General features: G+C 44.9%; 1 protein-coding gene across 2 annotated transcripts in view; it reads left to right on the top strand.

Moving 5' to 3' along the window:
* Positions 1-263: 263 nt before the first annotated feature.
* LOC147139385 (rap1 GTPase-GDP dissociation stimulator 1) overlaps positions 264-20,109 on the top strand; it is a 59,548-nt gene continuing 39,702 nt past the window's right edge. For both annotated transcript variants that reach the window (XM_086044968.1, XM_086044969.1), the window contains exons 1-4: positions 264-562; positions 13,544-13,648; positions 14,832-14,954; positions 15,065-15,190. In XM_086044968.1, coding sequence (XP_085901094.1) covers positions 550-562; positions 13,544-13,648; positions 14,832-14,954; positions 15,065-15,190 — 367 coding nt within the window. In that variant the 5' untranslated portion in view covers positions 264-549. The remainder of the gene's footprint in view (positions 563-13,543; positions 13,649-14,831; positions 14,955-15,064; positions 15,191-20,109) is intronic.

Raw genomic sequence — 20,109 nt, 5'->3', positions numbered from 1 at the left:
TCGGAGGGAGCTGATTGGCCAACACCACGGAGTGGAATGCACACAGGTGGACACAATCATTGACGAGACAGACACAGAAATACTGAGAAAACAAAACAACAAAGCACACACAGACACCATCACTGAGCAGGAATCGATCCCACGCTGCTGGCACACAACTTGGGCGCGTGTACCACTACACTATCAGTGACATTTGAACCATATTGTAAATAAATAGCGCCCTCTGGTGAGATACTACCCCTTGCCTTTAATGCACTGTCCAAATAGCAAATAGCAAGCACAGAGGGAGAAAGACGGGCAGAGGGAGGGACTCCGAAGAAGAGAAGAGGAGAGGAGATTAATGGAAGGAGAGGAGATTAATGGAATTGGAGAACAAGACAGAAGATGAGAAATAGTCAGACACATACAAATATAAAGAGAGAGGCTCGGTTCATCTGAATCCCAAAGTGTGAGTGTCTCCTCTGCAAACCCCACACGAACTCTCAACAACGCACTGCAAACAGTGCAAGTAGCCAGCAACGCTAGCAGAATATTTTGCTGATCGCACCCATGGCAGACACCGGTGAGTATGTTTGAAAGATAGATAGATAGATAGATAGATAGATAGATAGATAGATAGATAGATAGAATCACCTTGATTCTAGCGCTTAATTTTTCCAGGCTATTTTTATTTGACTTAAAATGGATTAGCTGTGGTGATTATCGTCTGTAGGACTCTTGTTTATCCCACGTAAGCAGGAGAACTTCCTAAGATGGGTCATTAAGTCATTAAGAGAGAACAACAAATAAACACCTGATAGCTTCAAAAAGGTGCATGGAAAATAGGGGTACACTATCCATCCATCCTTTATCCAATCCGCTTATCCCCACAAGGGTCACGGGCTAGAGCCTATCTCAGCTGTCTTCGGGCAGTAGGTTGTTAGGGGACACCCCGAATTAGTTGCCAGCCAATTGCATGGTAGATAAAGACAAACAAACATTCGCACGCATGTTTTTTGAATGTGGGAGGAAACCGGAGTACCCGAAGAACGGGGAGAACATGCAAACTCCACACAGGTAGGCTTCAAACCCACGAACTCTGCCCTTGTGATGAGGACATGCAAACCAGTCGGCCACTGTGCCGCCCGGGGTACACAATATGGACAGAAAATACACAGATCCATTCATTTCTTTATCAACACGATTCAGCCAATCGAATTTATTTATCTTGAGCAGTTTAAACGTAGAGCAAGCTGGTACACTGAAAAACATTTTTTTTCACTCAGAAATTCGATGTCAATTTTTGGAGCAGAGTTTTTTATGGCGTTAAATTGATGCCACGATTATGTCAGCGTAATGTCAAATACCGCGTACAAAAATGTGTTTCGCGTGTATGTAATGTGAAATATCGCGTACAAAAGTGCTTTGCCTGTATGTAATGTGAAATACCGCTTACAAAAGAATGTTTTGTGCGTTCGAGAGTGTGTTTCGTGTGTACAAAGCTGTCCATATGCACGCACAAGATTGTTTTATACGCTCGCTTCTGCTCTCCTCCGCTATGCGTACAAGACGCTGATTCAGGCGATACAGGCGTTATACCGTATTGGCCCGAATATAAGATGGCCCCGATTATAAGACGACCCCCTCTTTTTCAGACTCAAGTTTGAAAAAAGTTTTTTTGGAACCAAATTCATTTTGATACAGAAAATAATTACAGTACATGTGAAACAAATGATTATAACAATATATTTGAGGGAAAAGGCATGTTATTTTGCCTCATTCAAATCTTAATATCTCAACATTTAAATATGTAAACTAAAGTGCAATCACATTCGGAAATGAATGGCTTCTGGTTTTTGAAATGTAAATAAACCAATCTATTGTGATCAAACAACAAAATTGAAATAACTGCATTAACCATCAAAGTGAAGTCTAACTGTAACTGTCGTCTTGAAACAAATATGAATAAGGAAAAACATTGCAATAAAATAATGCAAACTGGTTTAACTTTAGAGTAGCTGAGATCTATCATGACAGAACATTACTCCTCACAAACAATTATCTGCCTCGCTGTGCTCAGTTTCGCTTTCCTTAATCCCATCCTCTGGCTCCTCCCATAGCACGTCATCCTCACATGACAGGGGTTGCTTTGGCCTGCGGAGTCAAGTTCAGCATTCGCTTCAATGATATCTGGCGCCATCAAGCGTCATGAATGGGTATAATGTCTAGACCCCGAATATAAGACTACCCCCACTTTTTCAGTTTAATTTCAATGCAAAAAACACCGTCTTATATTCGGGCCACTAAGGTAATTGTGCCACAATTCTTAACCAATCAGGAGTCTGAGAATAGGGCTAATTCTGATTGGCTGTTTTCTATCCAATCGCATTTTAGAGCAGTAAGTAGGACATCCAGGAAGCCTCAAACACAAATAGTCGATGGAAGGCTATGTATGGCGTATTATTGTGGTTAATAATTCAAAACTATAGTTTTTCAAAGTATCTTTGTTTGTTTTAACGTTATTGTACCTTGAGACACCGGTAGTTGTTTTTTTTTTCTCCAGTTTCTCCCCACTTCTTAGTTACGGTTGGATTGTAAACAGCCAATCAGAATTAGCCCTGCTGTCTGACTCCTGATTAGTTAAGAATTGTGGCACAGTTATAACACATTGCATGCAACCGTGAATCAGCGTATTGTAGTAGAGAGAAGAAGCAAGTGTAAAAAACAATATTGTATGTGCATGTGGACGGTTTCGTACACACACGAAACACATTCTTGAACGCACAAAACATGCTTTAGTACGCGGTATTTCACATTACATACACGCGAAATACATTTTTGTACACTGTATTTGACATTACGCTGATGTAATTGTGGCATCAAGCTAACGCCATAGTTTTTGAGTAAATTTTACTTGTATCGTAGTTTCTTTTTTTTTTTTTTAAATTAAGGGATTGACGAACAAACCCCCAACCTCTTGGCGGTGAGACGTCCACATTACCACATGAGCCATGCCACTCCTACTGTGTTAGTATATTGCTGGTGTCAACAAAAGGCGACCCTAACAACTTGTCTCCTTTTGGAGGTACGAGTATTCCACCTGACACCAAGGTTGTGGGGTCGTTCGTCAACCCATATATATATATATATATATATATATATATATATATATATATATATATATATATACTTATTTATTTATTTAAATAAAGTAGAGGGAGTCGTGACACTTCGTGAACTTAACGGTTGTTATACTGTATTGGCGTCAGCTGCGGCTCACAGTAGCCGGTTGGACTAATAAAATGCGTTAATCAATCTACGTCTGACGGCGTGTTCTTGGAAGACGCTACAATGCTAACACATGTAAGACGGCATCACGCCGATACAGTTACCGGGGGTAGAAAAAAGAAACCCACTCAACACCCACAACTTATCCCCGCTACTTTTAAGCAGCCTGGAGAAGTGAAAGCAGACAGAGCCAAGATATTAATAATTACCAGACCTCGGCACTTGACCCTTTTTTGCCGGTCCGGCCGCGACCCTCCACCCTCGACCTGGGTACCCTTCTGGCTTATTCAGAAGCCCTTATTCATAAAAATTATGAATCCCGCCACGGGAAAGATGCTAACGGCAGAGGCTTTTTAAGGATCATTAGCTGGCTAATTTCCTATTCGAATCCGCTGTGGACACGCTTCAAAATGCGCCACTAGTACTTTACTACTTACCCAACTGCGTGTGCTTACTTCCATTGCGATCCCCAGGGTTGGTTTTGTCGTATTGTATGATTAATTGGGTCAGAAGTCGCAGTCAACAAGTTACTTATTTATTTTCCAAACTTCCCCTCCTTCACCTACAAAATAAAAGCATACCAGCGAACCACTATACGCAGTAGGTTTGCTACGGCGTCTTTCCGGAAGTAGGGAAGACGCCAGAAGAAGTGCATGAATTCCACCTTGATGTGCCAGCGTCATACTTGAGTGCTGCGCGCAGCTTCATATACTCCCGGACACAAGTTGTTTTGAAACAGTTGAGTTCCAAGTCGGGGGGCGTCGCTTCAAAAAGACAGCGACAACAATGGATATCGTGCCTGCTACAACCATAAAGGGACCGATATGACTGGACTATGCATTTAATTTTATTGCCAAACTGGTTTGCTTTGCAGCAGCAACGAGCTGCATGCTGCATCCTCTCTCTCCTCCTCTCCGTGTGGGAAAATTTATGTTATCGCAACATGTCAAGTCAAGTCAAATTTATTTATATAGCCCTTAATTACAGGAAAGTCTCAAAGGGCTTCACATATACACCAGGTCATATACACAACACCCCCTGATCTTAACCCCGAGGAGGGCAAGGAAAAACTAAAAAAAAAAACATCTGGGGAAAAGTGAGAAACCTTGAGAAGGGACCAAAGATGGGGGAATCCCCCTTCCAGGATGATCAGGCTGCAATGGATGCCGAGTGGGCAACATTGAACACATATTATAGTACTATACAGTGTTTGTTAAAGTGATGTGAAAGTTAATCAAATGAAGTGCTGCAGGAAGATGACATCGATGAAGTGAGCAGGGGACCAATGGTCAATGTAGAAATCTCCATAACAGCGCCTCCGAGGATTGTGGTCAGCCTCCAATCTCTTAGCAGTCAGTTGCTGTTGGATCGAAACAGCAACCTCCAATTCGGTCGTCATCACCTAGTTCCCAAGCCTGGGAAAAGGGGGCAGAGAAAAGAGTAGAAGGGGCAGTAAAGAGGCCAAAACAAACACGTCATGTCATCTTCCAAACCGCTTATCCTATATAGGGTCGCGGGGAGTTGCTGGAGCCTATCCCAGCCGTCAATGGGCGAAGGCAGACTACACCCCGAACTGGTCGCCAGCCAGTCGCAGGCCAAAACAAACAGTTCAACTAAATGCAGAATCGTACAAATAAGTCTTAAGTCGTGTTTTAAACATTTCTACTGAGGTAGTGCCTTTAATATCCACGGGTAGGGCATTCCAAAGCATCGGTGCCCGAATAGAAAACGCTCTAGAGCCTGCGAACTTCTTTTTGGCTCTCGGGATCACTAAAAGGCTGGCATTTTGTGACCGAAGGTTTCGGATCGGAACATACGGTATCACTAAGTCGACGAGATAGGAAGGTGCTAAGCCGTGCAGTATTTTGTAGGTAAGTAGCAAAACCTTGAAATCATATCTCAAGTGGACTGGGAGCCAATGTAAATTGGCTAATATCGGAGTAATATCGAACTTTCTCGTCCTTGTCAAGAGTCTTGCTGCGGCATTTTGGACTAACTGCAGACTTTTAATACTAGACATGGGAAGACCAGAGGCCAAAACGTTAAAATAATCGAGGCGAGACATAACAAACGCATGGATTAAAATTTCTGCATCACTATTTGACAGAATTGGACGAATTTTAGCAATATTATGGAGATGAAAAAAATGCTGTTCTAGTAATATTCTTAATGTGCATTTCAAAAGACAGAGTTGGGTCGAATATAACACCAAAATTTTTTGTTGAATCACTTTGGGTAATAGTACGTTCATCGAGCCTCAGAGTGGTGTTCATTAATAGGTGCCGATGACGAGCAGGGCCAATAATCAACATCTCGGTTTTATCAGAGTTAAAAAGCAAAAAATTGAGAGACATCCATTGTTTAATCTCGGCAAGGCACGCCTCTAAATTACAGCAATCAGCCGGGTTTGTTATTTTGAGCGGCATATATAATTGTGTATCATCAGCACAACAATGAAAACTAATGTTATATTTACGTATAATATCACCAAGCTGAAGCATGTAGATGCTAAACAATAGGGGTCCTAGTACGGATCCCTGCGTGACTCCAGATGTAACCTTACAGAACTCAGAAGTCGCATTGCCATGAATTACACGGTGAGTCCTTTCTGAGGGTTAAAAATTAAACCAAGAAGGTTCTGAGCCTGAGATACCAACACATCCTTCTAGGCATTGTAATAGTATGTTATGATCAACGGTGTCAAAAGCAGCACTAAGGTCAAGTAAGAGTAGTATTGATGAGGTGTCGGAGTCCATAGCTAAAAGAAGATCATTAGTCACTTTAGCAAGAGCCGTCTCAGTAGTGATGGGCTTTAAATCCTGACTGAAGAATTTCAAATCGATCATTAGCGGCCAAGGTCCCTGATAGTGTAGTGGTATACACGCCTGAGTTGTGTGCGGGCAGCGTGGGATCGATTCCCGCTCAGTGACAGTGTCTATGTGTGCCCTGCGACTGGCTGGCGACCAGTTCGGGGTGTGGTCTGCCTTCGCCCATTGACGGCTGGGATAGGCTCCAGCAACTCCCCGCGACCCTATATAGGATAAGCGGTTTGGAAGATGACATTAGCGGCCATATAGTCACTAAGCTGTTGCGCTACAACTTTTTCGAGAACTTTCGCAATAAACGGGATATTTAAAACCGGCCTATAATTACTGAGGTTCTCTGGATCAACGTTTGGCCGCTTAAGCAGAGGTCGAATAACAGCGGTTTTAAAGGCTGCTGGTACAGTGCCCGAGGTGAGTGATAAATTAATGATATTTAAAACGGAGGGTCCTAGGGTTGTAAACAATTCTTTGATGAGTTTACCAGGAAGTGGGTCGAGCACGCAAGTTGTCTGTTTTGCCGCACCAACTAATTTTGTTAGGCTTTCAAGAGATACTATTTTAAAAAGAGAGAGTTGTCAGACAGTTATCAGCCATAATAACCCTACTAACGTCAGTATTCGCGGAATTCAACAGGGTTTTAGGAGCGATGTCCTTAACCTCGTCCCAAAATCTTCAGCGTAAAGAAATACATGAAGTCATGGGCTGAATGAGAGGTCGGCAGCTGTTGCGTGAGAATTGCCACTGTATCAAATAAATATTTAGGATTGTTTTTATTTCGAACAATTAATCTGGAAAAGTAATTGATTTTGGCTAAGGCGAGTGCTTCTTTATGTATTAGTGTGCTGGAGCCTGTAGAGCAGGGGTGTCAAAGTCAAATGGATGGAGGGCCAAATACAAAATTTTGCGACAAGCCGAGGACCGGACTGATAGAATGTTCATTGAAATTTTTAAAAATGTCCAGATTGGATCGGGTCCTTCGCGCCTGCTGACGATGTCACGCTTTATATATCTGGAATATATTTCTTTGCGTCTATGTTTGTCACCCCCCTAGCTGTTGTGTTTTTATCTTCGGAGTTACTAAATAATAAATAAAATAAAGTGCTGCTACTTTTGCGAGGCAGCTCGTACGTCACTTCCGTTTGCGTTTCTCCTGCCAAACTGGAAACAATTTTCTGGTTGACTCGGGCTGCAAGATTGTATGAACTGTACATAATGTGAAGTAAAACGGGGAGATCATATGATTGGTATGATGTCTCCAGCTGACTCTATATTAGAGTGGCAAGTTATGGATGTGGGTGCTCCTGTCAGAAAACACAGGCCTGTATTCCACGTGACACGTCTATTTATTGTGGTCTGCAACAACACAGACAAAGAATAACCTAGCAACATCATCCAATGCATATCCATTTGTTAACAATATGCCTAAACATTACAATTCACTGTATTAAGAAATTAATCAGCCAAACAATATATACAATACACATTCACACGTTTTATCACTAGAATAGTTAGCATATGAGATAAAATAACTAACTAGTGTTCATCAACGTGACATCACTCACGAGAACATATCTAGGCTATTATGTACAGCAGTTACCCGACACGAACTTAAATTATTAAACTCACCTTTCAACATTTACACACAACAACAAACGTGGTGAAACACGGGCAATCTGCAACTACTGAGTCTGCTGGCACGAACAAACTACGAGCTGTGTCAAAGGAGGAAAGACAAAAAAAAAATCACTCACTTTCAACACTTAGCGCTCGAATAGCGTTCAATGCCTGCTCACAGTGTGTGACATCTCAGCACTACGTTGAAACTCAATGAATTTATCAAATGCCAACAATTACTAATAATAAAACAACGTGAGATTTCTAACATGAAGTATTTCTAATAAAGTGTGTTTTACTCCAAATAACTTTTCACCACAATCCGATTCTGAAAAAGTGACGTGAAGTCTTCAGTCAGCATGTAGAACAGCCATGGGGTGGCAAACATTGATGCAAAGAAATATATTACAGAAATAGTGTAATGAATTGGGTTATCTGTGTTGTGGTCGAATTTGTGTCTTGCCAAGTTGTTTTGTTTCCGAGGTTAATGAATGCATCGTGCGGCTCGCTGGATGGGAGGGCATGCGAGCGAGAGTAGCGGAGGACGAACAGGAGAGCCGTTGCTCTTTTTTGACTGAACATTTGTCGTACTGTATTGGCATCGGCTGCGGCCCTTATTAGCCGGTTGGACCAATAAAAACATGATAATTAAACTACGTCTGACGGCGTGTTCTTTGAAGTCGCTACAAAATATTTTAAAGCGTGACGTCTTAGGCAGGCGCGAAGGACCCAATCACATCTGCTACCCACACCGGCTTGCTGCAGGCTGCGGGCCGGATCTAATAATAAAGCAATATCATCCCAGGGGCCGTAGAAAACCTTTTCGCGGGCCGGATGTGGGCCGTGGGCCTTGACTTTGACATAGGTGCTGTAGAGGACTGTATGTTTATGTGAGGGGGATTGTAATATTCACCAAATTAATAAACAAATAATCTTACTCCTTATTTGTCACTATATTTGACTGTAATTTAACTTTAGAGGAAGCAACAAGTCGTAATAATAATCCATCCATCCATTATCTGTACCGCTTATCCTCACAAGGGTCGCGGGGCGTGCTGGAGCAGTAGGCGGGGGACACCCTGAATTGGTTGCCAGCCAATCGCAGGGCACACAGAGACAAACATCCGCACTCACAATCACACCTAGGGGCAATTTAGAGTATCCAATCAACTTACCATGCATGTTTTTGGAATGTGGGAGGACACCGGAGTACCCGGAGAAAACACACGCAGGCACGGGCAGAACATGCAAACTCCACACAGGGAGGCCGGAGCCGGGATCGAACCCACAACCTCTGAACTGTGAGGCGGACGTGCTAACCAGTCGATCACCGTGCCGCCCGTAATAATAATAATAATGTTAAACACTTTGGCAAAATAATGCAATGGATATTCAATTATAAATAATACAAATTTAATATATATTTAGAATGATAATTCAGCCCAATTACAATTTAAACTCAATGTCCTTAATTAATACTAAATGGTACCAAAACGTTGCACGGGTTGGTGGAGCTCATGAACTGAAGCCAACGATGGGGAAATCAGTGCTGTGGAGGCGGTTATCCACATATAGACTGTGCAGGACTACATCAGCTACTCCCTCAGGTGCGGCTGCTTCCTTCATATGGGCCTGCAGAACATACGTCGCGCAGCACGGGCTGCAGGTAGTCCTAAATGGAAGCACTTCCCACTGGTTGGTAGAGGGGGTCTTGCTGGGGTTCTCTTCCCACATAAACCTCATAAGTAGCTTTTCCTCATCCAGCAACAGGACCTGGTGGAACATGCGTGTTATGTCACCGCTTATCACGGTCTGATGCCGGCGAAAGCGCATCATGACTCCGAGTAGGGAGGGGTTCAGCGTTGGACCAGGGAGAAGGTGCTTGTTTAGGTTTTGTTCGTAAACCTGGAAGCTACAGTTGAATACAACCCTGTTCTTGCTTTGTGTAATCAGACCCGAGTAGGATAGTTGGTGCTACTTCCTCTTCTTGATCAAGTCTCAACTCCAACGGATGGGGGTACCTCGCCTTGAGCGCCTTCATAGGGTGTCCGTATTTAGAAAGACTCAATTCGGCGGCAGTGAAAACATTGTGCAGGGGTGCACCTCTCCTGGTCATCCCCTCGGCATGATCTCTAGGGACACTATTTCCCCTGTCACTTGAGTGGGCTTAGGGCTGATGGTAAGGATCTTCATCTGATGAAGATGAAGAGTCCCAGGGTAATGGCTGCCTTCTTAAGCAGAAGGGTACGCTCAGCCCCATTGTCGATGATTGCATAGGTTGACATCTCTCTATTGTCATGGCGTAAGACAACAAGCACCATCTTGAGTAACACTCGGGGGTTGTTACCACGCACTGGGCCAACGTAGTAGGTGCGACTCTCCTCAGTCTTGGGGGAACTCCTCAGGGTCTTGGGGGAACTCCTCAGTCTCTGGCTTGGTCTCTCGTTTTCGTGTTGAGGTCGTGAAGGACTGTGAGGTGTGTACTGCCACACTCCTTAAGGCGGCAAGGCTTCTTCAGGGTGCACTGCTCGGCCATGTGCTCGCGGGCGCACCTCCAACACCGCTTGTTGTCTTTGATCCACTGTTTCCGTTCCTCAGTGTTCTTCTTGAACTCAGGACAGCGGAGTACAGAGAGGGAAGGGGAGAAGCAGGAACTGCGGCACAACACAGCAACAGCGAACACGGACCACGACAGTATCCCCCCCCTAACGAACGCCACCTGGCGCTCTACCGGGTTTACCTGGGTGGCGGGCGTAGAAGTCCCGCAGCAGTTGTGGGTCCAAAATGAGGGATCGTGAGATCCAGGAGCGGTCCTCTGGGCTGTACCCTTTCCAGTCCACAAGGTATTGGAAACCTCTGCCTCGCCTGCAGACATTGAGGATGCGGTCCACCGTGTATGCCGGATGTCCATCGATGATGCGGGGAGGAGGCGGCGGAAGTTCAGGTGGCTGGAGAGGGCTGTCGGTGACTGGTTTCAAAAGAGACACGTGGAAGACATGGTGGATTTTGAGCGAGGCAGGAAGCTGGAGGCGAACGGCGCTGGGGTTAATGATCCTGTCGATGGGGTAGGGGCCAATGAAGCGGGCGGCCATTTTGCGTGAGTCTACTTGGAGGGGCAGGTGCAGGTGGAACTGGGGACTCTTACTGGTATTGCTGACTTTAGACAGTGGGAATGGCAATGGTTGCTCCAGTCCCGAATAGTTCCTGTGGACCAGCCTATGTGAGGATTGTGCAACTTTAACCAGGGTCTACCTAAAATCACAGGTGTCAGTGGGGAAGTTATTGCATAGAACTCAACTATGTCTTGGTGGTTCCTGGACAGGACCAGGTTAAGGGGCGTGGTACCTCTTTTAGGAGGTTTCCATCTGCTGCTACGACCCGCTTGGGGGAAGATAGCGGGGTCAGTGTGAGATTGTTTTTTACAATGTAGTCAGTGTCTATGAAATTGTCATCAGCCCCCGAGTCAATCAGCACCTGGACTGGCAACGAATGTTGTGATTCGTGAATCATACCTGGTACACGTGTTTGGGAGGAGGAAAGGGAAGAGATTCAACTCACCAATGCCTCCCTTCCTACTGGGGAGCCCCGTCTTTTTGACAGTTCGGAACAGCTGGCGATGAAGTGACCTCCCTGGCCACAGTAGAGGCAGAGTTGATTCGTCATACGCCGTCGTCGCTCAGCAGGGGTGAGTCGGGCCCTTCCCAACTGCATGGGTTCCACAGGGGAAGTCGTGCTGGGTTGAGGCTGGGGAGGGTTGATGGCTGAAGAGAAGGTGATGTGGCCCGCGTTTGCTGTGCTGAGCGATGAGGCTGGAGGGTGGCGAGCTTGGCATGTCTCTGTCTCTCCCTAAGCCTGTTGTCTATGTCTATAATTTGATCAGTTCAATGAGTGAGCCACACTCTTCCCTCACTGCTATCTGGTCTACAACCTCCCCAGCCAACCCCCTTCGAAAAATTGCCTGCAGCTCTGAGTCCCCTCACCCACTTTTGGCTGCTAGAATTTGGAAGTTAACAGCGTATTGAGAGACCATCTGACTGCCCTGATATAGGTCCAGCAGTTGTCCGACTGCTTCCTTACCCTGCACTGGGTGGTCGAAAATACGCTTCATTTCTTCAGTGAACTCTTTGTAGTCCGTCAACAACTCGGATTCTTGCTCTGTAATGGCTAAGACCTAGGCGGCTGCCTGCCCGCATATTAAACTCAGAATGAAGGCTATTTTAGACTGGATGGTAGCATAAGTGCTAGGCTGCTGGTTAAACACTAACGTACATTGCAATAAAAATTGTGCGCATGTACCCAAGTCCCCCGAATACCTAGCCGGGATTGGAATAAATGGCTCTCGGGGGGATGTTGGGGAGGGGAGAGGAGCGACAGTCTGCCGACAGGACACAGGACCTGAGGAGCCAGATGGAGGCGGCTGATTGTTGACGGCCGCCAGCAGTTCACTCATCCGGGCCACGTTGGTGGAGAGTTGCTGCAGGTGGTCCAACACTTGTCGCAAGGTGGTCTCATGTTGGCCGACCAGTGTTCCTTGCACTGAGAGCGCAAGCTTGAGACGCTCAGTCTCTGCAGGGTCCATTCTGTACTTGGCCAGATGATTCTGTTACGTGCCGTAAGGCAATTAAAAGGCCAGCACCCAGGAGGCAGAGAGCAGTAACCCAAAAAAAATTATTTTGGCACAAAGTAACAACATAAAATCACTAGGTTCAGTAGGGAAAACTAATATATATTCAGGAAAACAAAGTAGCAACAAAAATCACCCACGAAGACAAAGTAGCAACTGAGAATCACCTTGATCAGGGAAATACAATCAAACGACAAAAGGGAGTAACTCAGTTAACCAGGAGTTGTCCACTCAAGAGCTGGAGTATGTGGCAGGAGGGATTCAACAGAGAGGAGCATGGAAGTCAAGGAATTATCTATTCTATATTATATTAAGGGGAGAAGCTGGTTAAATAGTCTATCTAATTAGTCTGATGCGGTTCATGTGAGTGTTTGAGTCTCTGCTGCCGAGTTAAGCTCCACCTACTGTCACACTCCAGCACTGCAGGGAGGGAGGAGCACAGAGAGGGAAGGAGGGAAGCAGGTACTGCGGCACAACACAGCAACAGCGAACACGGACCACGACACAAATGCTCAACTCGACTCAACTTTATTTCTAGCGCACTTTAAAAAAATTATGGTTGCTCTAGCAAAGTGCTGTACCTAATAAATACAGAAATTTCAACACAACAGAATAATAATTGTGTATCAGAATAACAACAAAATAATACATAAATTTTTTTCTAATTAAAATACACACTTGCTTCTTTTACAACAAACTCAGCAAGTTTAAAATGTGTATGAAAATGCCAGCAGAGATAAAGGGCTAAAAAATAAACCATTATGTTGTAACAGAGCTGTCAATCTGTATTTTCTTTTCTAGTTCTGTGCCACAACTTCTTCTAATTGATATTTGGTTCTTGTCAGCTACTACATAGTGACCTCAACTACCACTTTATGGACATAACCGACTATTAACTAATTTTGAGTCATTTAAACTTGGGCTTGAAGTTTTTTTTTGTTTTTGTTTTTAACAATAAAAAAGTACAATGGACCCCCGTATACTCGCGGATTCACATATTCTCGGATTAATAAAAAAAATATATATATATACATATGTTTTGCAATATTTGTTAGTTTTTGGGGGAATTCTCAAATTTTGTTTTTGTGGAAAACGCACATTGGACATTTATCTGTGGGGTTTTTTTTTTAGAATTTTGGGGGCGTGGACTTTCTCTATTTGTGTGATTTCTTGACTTGTATTATTTATGTATGTTTGTGATTATGTTTTATAGACTCGCTGACTGATGCACTGCAGGCTATCAGTGTGAGTACAGACCTCATTGAAGAGGAGCTAAAACCTCACTTGGATACAATTTTGGCTGCACAATTAGGAAAGCGTAAGTTAAGTAACACACACAAGCAATACACAGTGGAACTTAAGTTCACAAAACTAATTTAGTCCACGACTCCAAATTGAAACGGTCACAAAACCAGGCAATTTTTCCCATTAAAAATGAATGGAAAAAGAATGAATCTGTCTCAGCCCCACACCCTGTCACCTTTGCATGCGGTCTGTGAAGACACCCAAAGACTGGCATGCTTGACCGTGGATGAGTACTGACACAATGCCCACCTCTGGTTATATTTTACAGAGCTGAGCATTTTACAAAAAAATTGCGGTCCTTTTATCATCTTCCACCTACAGCCGGGGTACCCTTACGCCGTCATTTTATCAGTGACAGTTGTTGTCATTGGTAGTCTAGGTGCAAAAGGAACCACTTCTCCCCAACTCCGGTGCAAAAATAAAAGTTTGGCCAATCACTGCTGGCTAAGTGGGCGTGTGTTAAGTCTTCAGGAGCAATACGGGGGTGGCTCACTATGTAAGATCATTCTTACATATCGTCACTGTCATGTGAAAAACACTTATGTCCATTTTTTTCCAATTTTCTTTTTTTTGAATGGTGTTTCCGCGTTACACATTCATGTGAAAATTACATTTTTTCCCAAAATTGGACATACGTTTTTTTCACAGGACAGAGACTCAATCCTTTTCTTGGATTAGGCGGACCTGGTGCTTTGAGAGCAGGAATGCTCAGAAGTGGGTGAATGAAGAAAACCAACATTTTGGGTTTTTTTGGGTGAGGAATTAGTATTTTAACATGGCCACAGATCAAAAAAAGTTGATTTCGCATGATATAGGCACTTTAATATAGTTTACCATTTTAACCACTGTAATACTTTTACTCACTTCTTTGGGATGAAGTGTCACACTCCACTTTTCCTCCACTTATCCATGAGCATCCCTGAATCAGGTCTGCAGACGTGCAGTAAGAAGGAGTATGTTTGATTGGTCGTGGGGGTTGATGATCAAGGGCGCCTCGGCTGTGCTTTGCGGGAACGCAGGTGTTCTTCTCCACATAACTCTTAACACTGGCCGTGTTCCTGATCATTTGGGGGATTGGTGCCTTGCTCAAGGGCAGGATAATAGTGTAGAGGAAGCAGACTAGCAGATATCCAACAACCAGTTGCAAGTGTTGTTGTTTTTCACCAGTGTGTACTAATTTCTTCACATTTCTACAGAGAAAGACATTGCTGTTCAGATTGCCAAAAGTGGGATTTTACCTATACTTGCTCAGGCTTTACAAAATAAAAGCAGCCTGAGCTGCCAGGTTGCCTTGTTGGTGGCTGAAATGGCCCGGGAAGGTAGGACAAAATTTTAAATCTTTACGGCATTCAATTAATAATATGAACATGAAAATAAAACATGTCTTTGGAGGTGGTTGTAGAATTTAAGAGGTTTTTCTGTCTTTTAGGTGCAGTCAGGGGTTTGTGTATTGACGCAGGCCTAGTGAAGGTGCTGGTTCCTCATCTGGACAGTAGTGAGCCAGAGATGCTGCTCAATACTGGGAGAGCAATTGGTCGCATTTGCTTTGACAATCGTAAGTCTTCATTCACACTGAAATAAATGCATTTAATATATTTTAATATTATCCTTTCATGTTACTCAAGGTCAAATTCAACGATTAAAAAAACATAATAAAAGGCTTGGTTAAAGATTGCACAAATTCAGCAAAGTACAGTCAAACCTCTGTTTAATGAACCTGGAACCAACTGCCCCCATATTCAATGGACAGAAAATAGTGTCCAGTCCTCTAATCACATCCCTTTGTAAAGTACCTATTGTAGGAGCCCCATGTTTATTATTCCTCTAACCACTATGGGGTGTTTGATTACTTAATGGCCTGAGTCGAATTGGGGGTGTTGCCTAGATAGGTTAAATTTGGGGTTTCCTGAGGTGATAGGTGTCACTGATTAGGAGGAAGCAAAGAAATTTTCGATCAACATGACTTGTACTTGGGTGTTTTTTTGTTGTGGAATTAGTTTTAGACCAAGTTTTACTCTTGAGGAAATTAAAGTAAATTACTTTATTCTGATGTTTTCCATTTTTTCGGCGAGTACAAGAAGTAAAATTTGAACTAGCAGCAGTAAATGGCATTGTGGTGCCATCAACAAATAGAGCTTTGTCATTTGTGTCCGGCTTGTGCTGCTCTCGTCAGAGAAAAATAGATTTTAAAATAGACTAGAGCAGGCTAAAAATCGCATTAATGTAGTGGCCATGTTGAGAGAGGAGGGAGTCTATTCAAATGTAATGGAGCATAGACATTAGCTTAGCATCCACCGTAGGCACGTAGTTTCGGGAATGTGTTGTATCGACCTATTTATATCTGTGGCTGTTGTTTTTACCGGAGCGAATACTGTACACACCTCTCGAACATGCTATTTTTGGTATAGTGCACAGTTGTTTTTTGTAAATCCCTTTATCAATGGCATCTAATTGTAACTAAGGTGAAAAAAGGAAGTGCTATAATCGTGGGTCGCGAACATGACCAAATGCATGCCATTATCCGCCACCCATTTTGGATGAACTTTAAAACTTTTCCTTCAGTTTCAAGCTTTTTTTAAAAAATTTTTTAGACATGTTTACAATATTGTACTGTACTGATAATTTATAGGCTATGTAAAAAAGTACAAACCAATAATTTTGTACTCTATTGGTTGTTTTTAGGACACGAAAAGTACAGTACTTTGATCTAACGAACAATCGGCTCTAACGGACGAGCCCTTCCCCCAGTTAAAAAATGTGAACATCTTTCATCATTAATGGTGTAGCGGTTCACTGGGTGGGTTCATTTTGTACTGAGTGAAGCTGTGAGTGGTGGTTGCCTGTTTCTTTATGCCATGTGACTAACTGGCAACCATCGCAGGCTATAGTCTTTCACTCAAAGTTACCAAGGATAGGCTTCAGCTCCATGCAATGGATGGATGGCTGCATGGCTGGTGTCATGTTTATCGTGGAGGAGGACCCAAATGCAGGAGGCAAAAATCGTGTACAATATAAAGTATTTAATGTAAAACAAGGGGCAGCACGGTGGGGGAATGGTTAGCACGTCCGCCTCACAGTTCAGAGGTCGTGGGTTCGATCCCGGTTCCGGCCTCCCTGTGTGGAGTTTGCATGCTCTGCGTGGGTTTTTCTCCGGGTACTCCGGTTTCCTCCCACATCCCAAAAACATGCATGGTAAGTTGATTGGACACTCTAAATTGCCCCTAGGTGTGAGTGTGGATGTTTGTATGTCTCTGTGTGGTCTGCGATTGGCTGGCAACCAATTCAGGGTGTCCCCTGCCCGAAAACAGCTGAGATAGGCCCCAGCACGCCTGTGAACCTTGTGAGGATAAGCGGTATAGATAATGGATGGATGGATAATGTAAAACAAAAGGCAAACACGGTGCTGGGATAATACTGAACAAAAATGTCGAAGACCCAAATGACAAGGAACAAAACAACTAAACAAACACTAGGACTATGACTATGACTGGACAGGATACAACAAACCAACATGGGCTGAAAGAAAGCTGGCAACTAAATACAGATAAGTTAACGATACAACGAGGAACACCTGGACAAGACACAGAGGGTAGGAGGATACTGGTTGGCTAACACAAGGGACCGGGATGACAAGCACAGGTGGACTCAACTTAATGAGTAGACAGACAAAGGAACACAAGGAAAAACATGAAACTACAATCAAAAACCAAACTCAAAACACAGACCATGACAGTACCCCCCACTTAAAGGACAGATCCCAGACGTCCCTAGAAACAAAACAAACCCCCCGTCCCAAAAGACAGGGCGGGCGGATGGGGGCCAGGAGGTGGGACCACAGCCCAAGAAACAAAGGCCGTCGGGCGGCCGTCCCGGAGGCCTGAAGAGCTGAACCTGAGGCGGCCAATCAGGCGGTCGTCCCGGAGGCCAGGAATGCGGCCGCAGGGCACTCGCCGCAGGGACGGGAACGGAAGACTGCCGCAGGACATGCGCCGCCGGAATGGGAATGGAGGGCGGCCGCCGGAACGGGAACGGCCGCGGGTGCCGCCGGAACGGGAACGTGAGCAGCCGCGGGTGCCGCAGAGACAGGAACGGACTCAGGTGGAGGCCGCCAGAACAGGAACAGGCTCAGGTGGAGGCCGCCAGAACAGGAACAGGCTCAGGTGGAGGCTGCGGGGCTCGCGCCGCCAGAACGGGAACAGGCCTCGGTGACTGTGACGGCTGCGGGGCTCGCGCCACCGGAACGGGAACAGGCCTCGGTGACTGTGACGGATGCGGGTTTCGCGCCGCCGGAACGGCAACAGGCTTCGGTGACGGCTGTGGGGTTCGCGCCGCCGGAACGGCAACAGGCTTCGGTGAAGGCTGCGGGGTTTGCGCCGCCGGAACGGCAACAGGCTTCGGTGACGGCTGTGGCACTCGCGCCGCCGGAACGGCAACAGGCTTCGGTGACGGCTGTGGCACTCGCGCCGCCGGAACGGCAACAGGCTTCGGTGACGGCTGTGGCACTCGCGCCGCCGGATCGGCAACAGGCTTCGGTGACAGATGTGGCACTCGCGCCGCCGGAACGGGAACAGGCTTCGGTGACGGCTGTGGCACTCGCGCCGCCGGAACGGGAACAGGCTTCGGTGACGGCTGTGGCACTCGCGCCGCCGGAACAGCAACAGGCTTCGGTGACGGCTGTGGCACTCGCGCCGCCGGAACGGCAACAGGCTTCGGTGACGGCTGTGGCACTCGCGCCGCCAGAACGGCAACAGGCTTCGGTGACGGCTGTGGCACTCGCGCCGCCGGAACGGGAACAGGCTTCGGTGACGGCTGTGGCACTCTCGCCGCCGGAACGGGAACATTCTTCGGTGACGGTCGCGCCTCCGGAACGGGAACAAGGTCGGGTGGCAGTTGCAAGGCTCGCGCCGCAGTAACGGGAACAGGCGCGGGTGGCGGCCACAAGGTAGATGCCGCCAGAAAGTGGTTGGAGGAGGGGAGACCATCTTGCAGCCATGAAGTTGAGTTCAAGTGTCCGAAGGGATTCCCTCATGGATGCAAGGGTCACAGTATTAAGGACCAGGTTCTCACCGCGAAAATAAAAGGCAGGTGGTGATGCCTGTTCTGCTGGGTCCATATTGAGGTTGGTTCGTTCTGTCATGTTTATCGTGGAGGAGGACTCAAATGCAGGAGGCAAAAATCGTGTGCAATATAAAGTATTTAATGAATAACATAAGTTAAACAAGGTGCTGGGATAATACTAAATTAACAAAAATGTCAAAGACCCAAATAACACATAGAATTCATACTGGCAATGATGTGGTCAAGGCTGGACAGACTGTCGGCTGTACTGGGCAGATTCCCGGTTGGCCGGCGTCTTCAGTGGCCGCTGTGGTACAATTCTACATTTTTAAAAACTTTTATACAATTCATTTTTATATATTTTTTTCCCCAGTCCACCTTTGCCCAAAAGAGCAGCCCTTGAAACAGTTTGTAGTTTTAACATTAAATTGTACGATTGGCAGAGATGCATGGTTGTCAACAGGCAACTGGTCAGGAACAACAGTCGGGGTGCAGGTGGGAACAAACCTTAAGCAAAAAGCATATTAAGAATTCTGAAGAATTAAGATATTTTTGTGCCATTGTGCTAATTAGACATGATTTGAAAGAATAAGCCACCAATCTAAGTGTGCAAAGTGGTGGGGATGATGATCACTGATTGCCTGTCAGCCAGAAAAATCAAATCAGTGCATGATATACAAGGAATGGCAAAGAAAAAATGCATTCACTAATAAATTAAGCTCAGCAAAACCTTGCTTTTTACTTGGAGTTGGTCCTGCTTGTGTTGTGGCTGTGTTGTTTGTTGGTTCTGGATTTGTGAATTCTGTATTATGTAATCATGACTGTGCATAGCGTGGGCAACAATGTCATGACTTCCTAGTTACGGAGAGAGGGACAAACATAACTGTGAGCACGTGTGTTAACATCACCACATGCGAGCTCACATACTACCGTGTTTGTGCGTGCATGCTGATGTGTTCGCGCGCACATGTGCATGCCGGTCAAAGTGCCAGGGCTGATTTCTTGCACCAGTCCAGCCCTGGATGTGGTGGTGTATCGTGGGTGGGGATGAGGGCAATCAATTACTACAGTAATACTGTGTTCCAAATTATTAATTATTAAGTATTGGCTGTTTTAATCAATTTCCCAAAATAATCAAAGTCATTTATTTTATTTTTCCATTTTAACAGTTTTGGTGTGCAACAATTCACAGTTCAATTCAATTTATTAGTGTCTAGGTTTCTTTTTTCTGATACAATTTTTTTTTAAGTTGCAAAATCTTCATGCGTTTTTAAAAATATGTTTTTAATTTAGATACGTCACGTTCCCCATAATAAAAGATGCAAGGATGGTTTGACATGATTTCCTCTTTTGCGCAGTGGTAAGAGCTCATTCTGAACTACTACAAATTGTGCATCCATGGCCATTTTTAGACAG

The sequence above is a fragment of the Filicampus tigris genome, chromosome 11 (genome assembly GCF_054856515.1).
Source record: "Filicampus tigris isolate MCC_2025a chromosome 11, RoL_Ftig_1.0, whole genome shotgun sequence".
Lineage (NCBI taxonomy): Eukaryota > Metazoa > Chordata > Actinopteri > Syngnathiformes > Syngnathidae > Filicampus > Filicampus tigris.
This window is presented reverse-complemented; position numbering and strand designations above follow the sequence as displayed.